Here is a 12,083-nt window from a genome sequence, read left to right as displayed (position 1 = left end):
AAATTGCCACATACACTAATGTGGCTCCATCCCAAGCTGCCTCTCTGGGTTTCACCCAGACAAAGCAAGGCAGGTTCTCTTTTTGCAGTGGCACCCAGTGGGGGCCCAGGGCCCAGGATGGCCAGGGCTGGGCCATGGAGCTGACACAGAAGGCCCTTCTACTGGCCACCTCGCCTACAGCAGGAAGTCAGTTCTACGACCCACCCTCTCATTTCTCAAGCCCTGTCTGGAACCATCTACAACAGAGATTCCTTCTTCGAACTTTCTGAGGATGAATGGAGCCCTTTGCCCTTGAGAGACATGGGACGAGAACATAGAATGAAATCACTTTAATAGCATAGCAACACTTTGGGACCAGGAGTCACGGATGAGGGAAACATTTTGTCTTCCATTTGTGCAATTCTGCTGAGGTTCGTGGCTGCGCTAGAAAAATCTTACAGATTTCTCACATTGAGAACTTAATAAATAGACACTTAAAATGTCAGACTTCAGAGACAACGAATTATGAATGTGATTGTTTTGTTATTCGGCCTCCTCTGAGTCAGGAGGGTTGCGGCCTTAGGAGGGGTATTCGTAGTCGTCCGTGCTGCGCCGGCCAAAGTCCATCCAGCCCATGTAGTCCCGGTCGCTTATCCTGTGGCTGGGGTCCAGGTTGTGCAGGTTCTTAACCATGGACAGTCGGCCAGAGGGAGCTGCAAGGGGCAGGGAGGAAGGAAACAAGGCCGTTATATCTGGAGCATCACGAGTTCAATTTGCAAAGGAGAACAATGGGAAAAGCCAGATAATGTGGAACGTGTACCTTCTCAAAGGTGTCAATGAGCTTTCAGGAGAGTGAGATTGCTGGACCTACAAGAGGAGAAGGATCCACGTCTGTGTAGCTGGAGAGAGGGCAACATTTGCTAGTCGTGGGTGTGGTTCGAGATCTATGAGGATTAGGTGGGTTCTTTGACTCCACCCTTTCACAGCTGGGACCTGCCTGGGTTTTTCCTCCTTCTAGGGGTGTTTCTCCTTATGTAGCTGGGCTGCCGAAGACGCCAACCAAGGATTTCTCTAGTATTTAGCCATTTCTAAAGTTTACCCCTTACTACCCCTGAGCATACCTGACTCTGCTTAAGGTAATGCAATGACAATATTTTGATGTTGAAATGGTTCCGAAAATGGAATCAAGTCTTACTGCTAGATACATACTGTTTAAAAACTATGAATTTGAACTCTACCTTCTTTTTTAAAACTGATATTGAGAAAAAGCATACTATGAGATCCATCCAAAGGAGGGTGGGCAGAGAGGTAATAAAGAGGTAATTTAATTCAGCCATTTGGCCCCAAATGCAATAACTGAATGTGAAATGGGCCCTTTGGGATGGAGGGAAGTCCTTAGGAACAGGATGAGTCTCGTGTACAATTCACAGTGACCAAGCAGCGACATGAGAAGATGGGGGTTTTGGGAGGCATCCTAGCCCACAGATCAGTCAGTGATCTCCTGGCTAGGAAATCGGTAGAATGCCTTTTCTTGTGCAAACTATAGGGCAAGAAAGGGCCCTCAGGGACCTCGATGGCTTCAAGAATAGAGGGGTGGAGGGCCACTCCGTGGTTCCTATTGTATTGGGGGCCACTGTGTCCCCACTGTTCGTGATGCTGGCATGAGGCTGTCCTTGCCAACTCTTGACCACAGGCTGCCCAGAGTCAGACTATGGCTTATTTATTGATAAGCGACACTGCAGGAGCCGTTACTCTCTTACATAATCAAATGCAGCTAGCTAAATTAAAAGCCAGAAACAACAATACAGAACGATGTCCCCTCCCCCAAGCCTTCTCAGCCTTGGAACTAAGAGTCAACCCAGCACATTCCAGCCCTTTTGCAGATATATCCAACCTGTGCAGACGGAAAACAGCTCCTGATCTTTAATTGTTCAACCCCTTTCAGGTGAAATATTAGTCTTCACATTCAGCAAAACTTGCCGACTCTGTTATCTGTACACAGTCGCAAGGAAATATGATCCATCCTCCTGCCGCTGATGATAAATTCCCACTCCGAGGGCGAGTGCAACCCACTGTCCCAGCTAACGGAAGCACAGTGGTAGCTTGGATGCAAGTAAGCAGCCTGCGTTGTTGGTGGGGGCACCGTGTTTAGCCACGCAAGTTGTGTTTGTTACACACTCAGCTTTCCCATTCCACATGAGGTCCTTGCTCACTCACTTCCCCACACAGAGCAAGGACTTACAACTGATGTACAAAATTGAATTGAAGAGTCTGGTTCCTTTACACTTCAACACCCAGAATGGACAGTAGAGCTGGGAAGCTGAATGGCGTCCGGACCCTGTGGGGAGGGCAGGACTTGGATAGACTGAGCCCTACGTGTGCAACCTCGTGTCAGTTACTCACACTTCTAGAAGCCCAGCTTCCACACTGACACAATAGAATAATAGGACTTACTGTGCAGGGCTGTCGTGAGGATGAAGAGAGACAATATGGGTAGATGTACCACCAGGGCTTTGCTGGGGGCAAGCGTACACTAGATCTCCCCACCCTCCAGTGGAATTGCTTCTTCTCAGGTCATTGCAAGCTCTACAGACAATTCCTAATGACAAAGTTGAGCACCCTCCAAAGAGTGCATTATCTCATTTAGACTCTCTAAGCATAATATATACTATAACTGAGTAAACATCTGAGATGATCCCAAAGTATGTCAGACAGTCAAAGAAACTGTATAGTATTTATGTGTGTGTTTTTTATCCCCAGTTCTATTTGTCAAATAGAAGAGTCTGATTGTTTTCTAGCTAGCCCTGACCCTGGCTGTTGGCAGCCTAAACCTCAAGGGACTACTGCTTCCACCTGGGTTTGTTTGGCACCACAGGTTGGAGGCGAAGGGAAAGGGGCTGAGAAGAGGCGCTAGGAAGAACCTTCCAGTTAAGATCTGTGGTATAAAGCCACTGTCAAGTGTCAGCTCTGGGGAAATAGTTTGATGACTGACCTCCTTCCCGGAACTATTTCCCGTGGAACTATCCTGAAGGTGGGGAAGGGGTTCCAGATTATGGCTCAATGAAAAGCCTAGGATATTTCAGGCTGACCTGCTGAAATATCTCACATCCAAGGACAGATATTTAAATTACTTTCAGAGAGACAAGCAGTAGGAACCCAAAAGTTTTCAGACTTTCTCTGTCATGTTATTGGTATGTCCACCTTTTTCAAATTAATTAGCAAGAAAGTAAAACAGAAGATACTTGGGACAATTTCCCAAAGAGAAGAAGAAAGATAACAAATCAGCTTCTGTTCTTTCTTTCTGAAATTCCCTGCTCAAAAAGGTCCTGGTCTCACCTTCACATGAAACCATAGGAGATTCTGGAGAGGCTAGGCCTCCACTTTCTCCCCATCTAGTCAAGCCAGGAGCTAAGGTTAAAATCCACGCCCAGGCACACCAGTAGGGTAAGTGAGCATTATGGGGGAAGGGGCCCATCTCCCGTCTCTCCCAGCAGTGTTTGCTGTGGTTTTATTGTCCAGCCGTGTTGGTGAAGTTTAGCACACTGCCCCCCAGAACAGTGAGTTCACCATCAGTGTTACTGGATAAAGTTGATAGAAAAAAACCACCTCAGTCCCAGTCATGACTCCTGAAGACCCTAGAGACGGATGAGCCTCCCTCTGAAACACACAGAGCTGGCAAGGGCAGAGTGAAACTCTAGCCTCCTCCCCTCTTTACAGATGAGACAGTGAGACCCAAGGAAGAGACAGGGCTGTCTGCAGGCCACTCAAGCTAGTGAGCTGCTGGATCACCTTATTCCTGGAGAAAGACTACGATGCTGAATAAATTGGCTTGTTCAGCTCCTGTTGCAATTGGGAACAGCTCGCCAACGGTGAAATCACACACACTCGTCTCTTGTTGGGTAATTATGTTAGGTCACTGCCAAGAACTCAAAACTGCTACTTGTTTCTTTCTTCCTATTACTCACTTTGGTGAAAACCAGCATATTGTCACTTCTTTTTAAACTGCTGTAGTCAGATCTCAAGCGTTCTCAACATTGGTCACTTCCTGCTAGAGGGTTTCCAAGTGTCAGTATCTGGGTGGCTCCTGGTTCCTTTGCATTTATAGCAGAGGAATAGTATTTAGTGGACCTGTGAAACCTTTTTGAGTCAGTAATTTTCCAGGGATTATCTTGTAATGTCTTCATAACGTGGTGTTGAACTTTAAGAGCATCACCGTGCCAAAAATTGGTTTAAAGAAAGCTTTTGAAAAAGGCTTCCCTTACTAGTAAGGGAAACTCGCTCTCAGTTTGCTACAAAAGATGTCCAGGAAATGGCACTATCCTGCGCAGTATAACTCGAGAAAAGAAAGTGAAAAACCTTTCAGCTTAAAGTGTCGCCTGTGTTTCCTCCCGAGGGTTTACCCACCTCCATCAGCCAGACGCTAGAGAAGAGGGTCAGGACTGGGAGCCCCGCGCAAGGGCAGAAGCGAGGGATGGGGAGGTGGCATCGGTACCTTTCCGGGCATGCTGGATGTATCTGGTCAGCAGTGCGCCCAGGTACGCTCGGGGCTCGCCGTCCATCCTCTGCGCTGCCCTCAGCTGCCTCCGGGGCGCCTCCTCCTCCCGCTGCGCCCCAGGACCCTCGAGGTCCGCCGGAGGCACCGGCTGCGCCAGGGCGCCCGCCGCCAGTACCGCCATCAGCATGCACAGGCACACGCCGCTGTTCATGGCTGCGGAGAGCAAAGGGGAGTGACTGTGAACCAAAAGGTGGGCCATCCGCATGCTCTCACGTAGGATCGGGGTAGCGGGCGTACCGAGAAGGGGGCTCAGTCCAAACCTACGGCGCCCCAGACCTGCCAGGCGAGTGCAAGCACCGGGGCTTGCCAAGTGCAGACGGGAGCCCAGTGGGCACAGGGAGCCCGCGCGCGTCCGGGGGCACCCCGCTTGTTGTTTGGGCACCACACCCGGTAGCTGGGGGCGGACAGAGACCCTGTCTTCTACCCTGTTTAGCAAAAGGAATATCTTCTGTTTTTCTTTAGTTTAAGGAAATATTTATAGAGCATCTCTCTTCTGCTAACTGGCAAAGCAAGAGATTAAAAACAGTGTAGAAATCTCCGAAGAGGAAGACTTCGTGGGAGAAATGAGACCCTTAAAGAAAAGTAGCACCTTCCCAGAGAGCTAAGAAGCTTTCAATAAGAAAGTAAGTGGTGAAAAAAAGGAGAAGCACAGTAGAAATGTGGGAACAATAAATAAAAACCACACTTATTTTCTTCAAGCTGTGCACGGGAACTGGCAAGAAACCACTACGCAAAGCACAGGTAGGGTTGCAAAAAAAAATCAGAAATATGGTCTCGGTTCCCGGTGGTTGACAAAGCTCCACTGCATTTTAGATCCGTGAGCAGATAAAATACCGCCCCCCCCCCAAAGAATGGTTCTGCGATGTTTAGAAAATGAACTTAAATCTTAAAACCTCTTGGTAGTTTATTTGCCAAGTACACGGCACCTCTGTGGAACATCTAGCAAATACCAGTGTGTACGCTCATCCCAGCAAACAGACGTCCCAGCGTCGCATGCATAAAAACAAAGCTGCTCAACCCACCCAGCGCTCGCCGGTGTTGCTGACTTCAGGAGCTGTCTTTCGAGTTGTCGGAAAGAAGACACAGAAACACAGAAAAATAAAATGGAAGGGGCACAAAACTGAAGACAGCTTTCTTCAAGGACGCCCGGATTCCCCGCGAGAGAGCGAGGGAACTTACCTTCGGAGCAGGACGCCGCGGGCTTCGCAGTTCTGCCGGAGCAGCGGAGAAAACGAGCCAAGTTCAGGGCGGCGAGCAGGAGGCTGCCTCTTAAATAGCCCCGCCCGGCGCTGCCGGCCACTCATCCATCTGCCCAGCGCTGACGCAGACACGCAGCAACACGTGCTCAGAGGGGGCCGCTGGGGCGACAACCGATCGAAGTGCTGGGAGGTAGGGGCCGTGGATCGGAGCAGCTGGGATGGCCCCTCCCAGGCGGGTGTCCGCTGTTCAGCCCCCTCTCTGTCCCAGCTGCTCCCTCCCCCAGCTCTGTCCTGCTCCCTCTCCCGTGCCCATTCCAGCGCGGAGCTCTCCAGGGTGGGAAACCTAGGAATCTCCGGGGTGGAGTAGCTGCCCGCGCGTTTGGTTCGCTTTGGGGACCCAAGGGGCCAGAAAGGAAGCTCGGGGGTGCTAGTCAGGGCTGGGTGTCTGCAAAGTGTAATTCTGAGAGTGAGGGGATGTCGGGCCCCTCTCTGAGCATCCCAGGCAGCTGTTGGTCTTTGGACTGGTGAGTGGGCTCCTTGGGGGAGGGAGGCGGGGTCTTCACTTTCTTCTCGGCCCCAGGAAAAGCCCTCGAAGGTCTCCAGGATTCCGAGGGCAAGTGTTCCCGGGTTAGTGAGAGGGCTGCGGCCACAGCTGGCTGTGGGCATCCTAGGACTCTGTTCACGCAGCTGTAAAAGGAGGGTGACACCATCGGCTTTTGCTTAGAGTTTGAAAAAGGGCTGTGCTTCCTTCCGGGCCGAGTTACCTCCTGCCCGCGGCGTCCGCGGCGTCCGCGGTGCCCGCGGTTCCTCGTCGCCAAGTGGCGCCAGCGAGTGTCCCAAAGAGCCTCCCTCTCCCTGTTCCCCGAGGGCATCTGCATCCGCCCTTCCCACCTCTCCCGAGTACCCGAGAACTCCTACCCGGCCCATTCCCGCCAGCACTCGGGCTGCTGGGCTTTGAGACAGGACCTTGCCCTTCGTCACTCCCCCACCGGAGCCGGCAGGGACGCCCCGAGGCTGCTGTGCGCCTTTCTCTGCGCTGTGGCGCCCCCCTGGCTCCGGAGAGGGGCGACCCTGAGCCAGTGCGCCGAGGGGATCTACACCCATCTCTGCCCTGAAGCCGTTGGAGCTAGTTCTATTCATCCCTCATCCCATCCCCCTTTCCATTCCCGGGCCCAGCTCCTCATAGAGAAAGCTTTGAAGTGCTTCGGAATCTGTACTCAACTGTAGGGTCCCGGGATGGAGGAACAGTGGAGACGCTTGCATGGGGGTCCTGGTGGGGTCGGGGGAGGGCGGGGAGCTTGATTGGGAGACAACTATGGTTGCCTTCCCCCTAAACCCGAAAGGCTGCTGCATTTCTGCAACCTAGAGCAACATTTTTGCCACAGAGCAGCTGATTAAATGCTTTTCAGTGATTTTCCCATGGGGTTGCTAAGGTAGCCGGTTGGGGAAACTAATTTTATCTGTGACCATGGCCAAGACATGCCTACAAACATAAGCTTATTGTAGAGAAGAATTATCTAAAGGGCTTGGAACAGCACGGAAGCTTCTGATTCAGTAAGTCTGAAGTGGGACCCAAGAGTCTGCTTTTCTAGCAAGTTCCCAGATGGTGCTGCGTCTGGTCTCCTGGACACACTTTAAAACCACTGCTATAGACCTTTCCGAACACAAGCCAGTTACTTAACTCCCTTCCCTCCCTCATTTAACCAATGTTTACCCAACACTTGCTTTGTGCCAGACACTGGGGGTGCAGTGTGAACAGGGCAAACACTATCACGGGGAGCAGAATAAACAAATAAACAACCCCCCCAAGGTGACTCTGATATATTTGGGAACTATGGGGGTGGACGTGGTGGGAGGTGATCCCAGAGAAGTGTTTTATGAGGGGAGCGAAGGAATGAGATTTGGGTTGTAGAAAGACTAGTCTGGTTGTGATGTGAAAGGTGTTCCAACGGGTGAGAGACTGTAAGTCAGGAACTGGTTGGGAGGGCGTGGGGGTGGAGAGGAACAGGAGGAATCAAGATAGGTTTATATTTAGGATAATAAACCATTATAAAACCTATTCATTAGGGTGGAACATACTGAACATTATGAAGATAATGTGTTCGTCAGAGATCATTCAGAAGATAAATCACAGTAGAGAGAAGAAGAAAAATTCCATCACCCGGGGACAGCCACTGTTAACCTGTTGGTGTTCAAGAAACAGGTAGGGACAATGTCACTAGGTGGCTGAGGCTGACCTTGAGGTTCCCGGTTGGAAGACAAGAGAGTATCACCCATGACAGGGAATTTAGAAGGAAAAGCAGGTTTGGGGCGTGGTAGGGGCTGGAGGGGAAGGTGTTGGCAATGAGTCTGATAAGAGGACTGAGCTCATTGTTCGTACATGGATGGTCCGACAGGATGTTGGGAACAAAACAGGGGACACTGGAGGTGTGGACCAGAGTTTTTTGACATGTGGATATGGTGGCTGCCAGCCTAGGAGTCATAGGGAGTATCCAAAAGGGCAGGTAGAGTGGGTGGCCACCTCTAGGCAGACCCTGTGGAGTGACAGCAAGAAGGTGTAAGGAGAGGAAAGGGAGCTGGCAAAGAACCAGAGAAAGAGTGGCCAAGAGGCCAGAGTAAAAATGCTGCAAGGAAAAGCCAAAGGTGACAAGGATTATCAGAACCTGGAAGAAGGGCTTATGCAATGGGCCCTTTTAATTTGCAGTCGAGCTGTAGCCATTTCCTTCCAGGAATGGGAATTCTGAGTGGGGATGAGTTACAGAAAATCCTCTGGGAAAATTAAAAAGTTAAAAGGGGTCTGAACTTGGTCATAGTAACAAGTTTCCTTCTTAATGGGTTTGCGGGTACTAATATCTCTGACTTGTTCTAAAGCAGATGGGCCTGGGGCCCCCAATTTTCCTGCAATGCAAATGCATATCTGCATTAAGGAGGATCCTTTTATTCACTAAAAAATATTTGCTTAATGCCACCTGAAGCAGATGCTTTTTGTGCCCTTCACCACAGCTACACGCCCCACCTCTAGCTCTAGCTAAAGTTGGGCTGGGCAGTTTTAAGCACTCAGACAGCATTCCCACCTCAGTCTTCCCAAGCACTCCTCTGCACTTTGTTGCCTCAAAGCTCAGCCCCAGCAGAGGTTCAGCCTGGAAGTCCAAGGGTCTTAACACCCCAGACGACAACCCTCCATAAGAGGGGAAAGGAAACCCAGTTTCCCACCCTCTTCATGGACTATTCCAGAAGCTTCTGGAAGCTTCTCAAAGGTCATTTGCTTCCATCAGGGATTTTGATACCATCCCTTTCGCTGGTTTTTCCTCCTTCCTGCCGTATTCTTCTTAATTCCTCACTTCGGTTATCCAGATCATCTACCAAATACACCACCTGCCCCTAAAAGCTTTGTCTAATTGCAGGATAATCCTACTAAAGACACCCACTGTTTATCAGGCACTGTTGAGATAGAACAGGGAGCAAAAGAGACAAAAATCCCTGTGCTGACAGTGCGTCCATGCTAGTTGGGGGGCTCAGATAATAAACAATAATACATAGCAAACGCAGTAGGTCATGAATTGGTACGATGCTGAGCAGGAAGACGGAGCAGGAGGAGGCTCTGAGGAGGCCTGGGCATGGAATTTGCAAGAACACATGCGAAGCGCTGCTTGAAATCCCTGGTAGGCACGTTGACACGTAGACCTCACTATGTATGTTAAGGAGAAATGGGTTTGCTTCTCAATATAAATCAAGACAAGCGAAGTTGTAATGGGCTTTTTCCTGGTTTGGAGGTTGTTTTTATATTTCACCAACTGTGAGATGGTATTTAATTTTACCTTAAGCCCATCCTCTTGTCTCAGGAAAGGAATAGAAAAGGGCAGTGCTACCTCTGTTCTCCCCACCCCAACCCCTTATCACTGAGTGAGGCTCACCCACTGGGTTCCCATGATATGGAAGGTGCCTGCTTCATGCAGGGGACTGAAAACATGGCAACCATATCCAGAGGTGGCATTTGAGAGTGAGGAGTGCTGAGAGGAAACTTGTGACTGTTTACTGGTTTGGGGATCTAGAAATTGCCATCTGATGGTGGTGGAAAGAATTTAGGTGAGGTTCCATTAGAGTGAAACAGATGTGATAGTTTCAATGTAGGATATTTTTAAGCCATGGAATGATCTCAAAGACATATGTCCATTCGTATTCGTAGAAAACTCAGTGGCATTTCCAGGGACACACTAGAGCCTCCTAATTTATTATTTATAGAATTTAAACTTGTTACAAGTGATCCCCATTGAAAGGAGGTCAGGAGACTGTTTGCTGTGATTAGATATGGATTGGTTTGAAGGCTTCTATTTTGTGTCTTGAGTGTTTTCTCTTGAACATGTATTAGAAATGCCATTATTTGTCCTGGAACTTTTCAAAGGCCCCATAGCCAATGTCATCTGCCGTTATATGGAATGACCTGACTGAAAAGAAGGGAGTTGCTGCTGGTCGTTGTGAAGAGTGTTTCCTTTTCCTGATAATGACTTCCTTTAGACTCTCTTATCTTCTTTTGAGTGCTCACAAAGGCAGGGCTCAGACAAGCATCCAGGTGCAGGAAGTTTATTTGGGAGTGAGCTCAAGGAAGCAGGAGTGAGGGAGCAGGGAAGAGAGAAAAGACAATGAAGTTCGTGTTAGGGAGTGGGTTGCCACTGTGGACTCAGTCCCACTGGGGTTTCTAGGAGACACCTCTTGGAACAGACTCATAACCAGCTCACCTGAGGTGGAGAGGAGAGCTTGGGGTATTTAGCCACCAACTCCCATGCGTGGTGGCCGGGGGCTGCTACAGGAGTGTCGGCTCCCTCTTCACCTCCAATTAAGCCCCTACCTCTTCTTACAGTTCCAGAGAAAGTCCTCAGGCAGAAAATAGAAGCAGATGGCTGAGGTGGGGATGGCTACAGGGGAGCCAAGGAAAGTTGCTTGGACTACAGTAACAAAATACCAAAGACTGGGTGGCTTAAATAACAGATATTTATTTCGCAGTTTGGGGCTGAGAAGACCAAAATCAGGACCAGCACAGGCAGGTCCTGCCTGGTGAGAGTTCTCTTCCTGGATTACAGATGTCTGTCTCCCTGTGTCCCTCACATGGTGGAGAGGGAAAGCAAGCTCTATGGTTTTCTTCTTCTAAGGGCATTAATTCCATCATGAAGACCCCACCCTCCGGCTCTTAGCTAAACCTAATTACCTTCCAAAGGTCATACCTCCTTTGGGGATTAGGGCTTCAACATATGAATTTTGGGAGGACACAAATATTCAATCCATAACAGACTGATGGTATAACATACCTGTATTTGGAAACTATGGTTTTCTGTCACTGGCGTTTCTATAAGGTTGGTGGAATCGAGGAATCTGAAATCTGGGGAGGACCTTCCACACTCTCCCATTCAAGGGTCACAAATCCAAACACCCCCAGGTGGAGGTAAGCAGGCGATGGGTAAGAAGAGCAACAGAAAAATCACTGTGATAAATGTCAAGTGACACATGTGGGTGGTCGCTAATCCCACTGGGGAACACTCGGGGCCAATGCAGAACACACTCTCCAGATTTATCTCACCTGAGGGGCTGAGGGGGCTGGAGCATTTAAACTTCAACTCCAGTCAGTCACGGGCTGAGGCCAGTTCCGGGGAGGGGGTTATTCATTCCCCAGCACTTCTGGCCTGCTGCTAATACTTCGTAGGTACTCAGTGTTGGAGCTGCCATATTTTACCTTCATTTCCTCCAACAGTGCTTGGTACGTAGCAGTTGCCCAATAAATATGTGTTGACTGAACTGCATATGAACATCTCATCTGTCAATATGGCTGAGGACAGACACTGCAACTTATTCACCCAAGGTAAGGATTACGCTGGGCACATGGTAAGTGATGAAGAAGAAGAAGAAGAAGGAGAAGGAGGAGGAGGAGGAGAAGGAAGAGGAGAAGAAGAAGAAGAACAGCAACTATAATAATAACAAGCAACTCTTAGCCAGCTTAGTTGACTTGGTTGACCAGGTGTGTAGTAGTGAATGAAAGCCATTTGCTGGCCCTCGGCTGGATCACTGCTATCCAAATAGCCACCTGTGGTTATTTATTTTTAGCGCCATTTCTTTCAGACAGGGATATAAGAGCCATGAGAAATGAGAGGTCGCCTCAGAAATAAAGGACAGGAACGAGGAGAGGTCAGCTTCCAGCTGATTGATCTCCATGCAGCATGAGCTTTTGCTTTCCAAACTAAGACTGAAAAGCCAACAAATGGTAGTTGCCAGGGAACCAGTGGCCAGTGCCCTCAGGCCTGTCCTTTGGCTCACTTTCCTTTGTAGATGTTTTAGGAGAGGCCTCCATTGTCTAACTTGGG

At 49.4% G+C, this 12,083-nt stretch overlaps 1 protein-coding gene across 1 annotated transcript; it reads right to left on the bottom strand.

Annotated features, from left to right (window-relative positions):
- Positions 1–315: 315 nt before the first annotated feature.
- Positions 316–5,849, bottom strand: CCK (cholecystokinin). The gene is made up of 3 exons (XM_033132670.1): positions 5,714–5,849; positions 4,472–4,687; positions 316–692 (listed from the first exon to the last, which is right to left on the bottom strand). The coding sequence occupies exons 2-3, from the start codon at positions 4,683–4,685 to the stop codon at positions 559–561; spliced, it is 348 nt and encodes a 115-aa protein (XP_032988561.1). The 5' UTR covers positions 4,686–4,687; positions 5,714–5,849; the 3' UTR covers positions 316–558.
- Positions 5,850–12,083: the final 6,234 nt, after the last annotated feature.

The sequence above is a fragment of the Rhinolophus ferrumequinum genome, chromosome 17 (genome assembly GCF_004115265.2).
Source record: "Rhinolophus ferrumequinum isolate MPI-CBG mRhiFer1 chromosome 17, mRhiFer1_v1.p, whole genome shotgun sequence".
Classification (NCBI taxonomy): domain Eukaryota; kingdom Metazoa; phylum Chordata; class Mammalia; order Chiroptera; family Rhinolophidae; genus Rhinolophus; species Rhinolophus ferrumequinum.
This window is presented reverse-complemented; position numbering and strand designations above follow the sequence as displayed.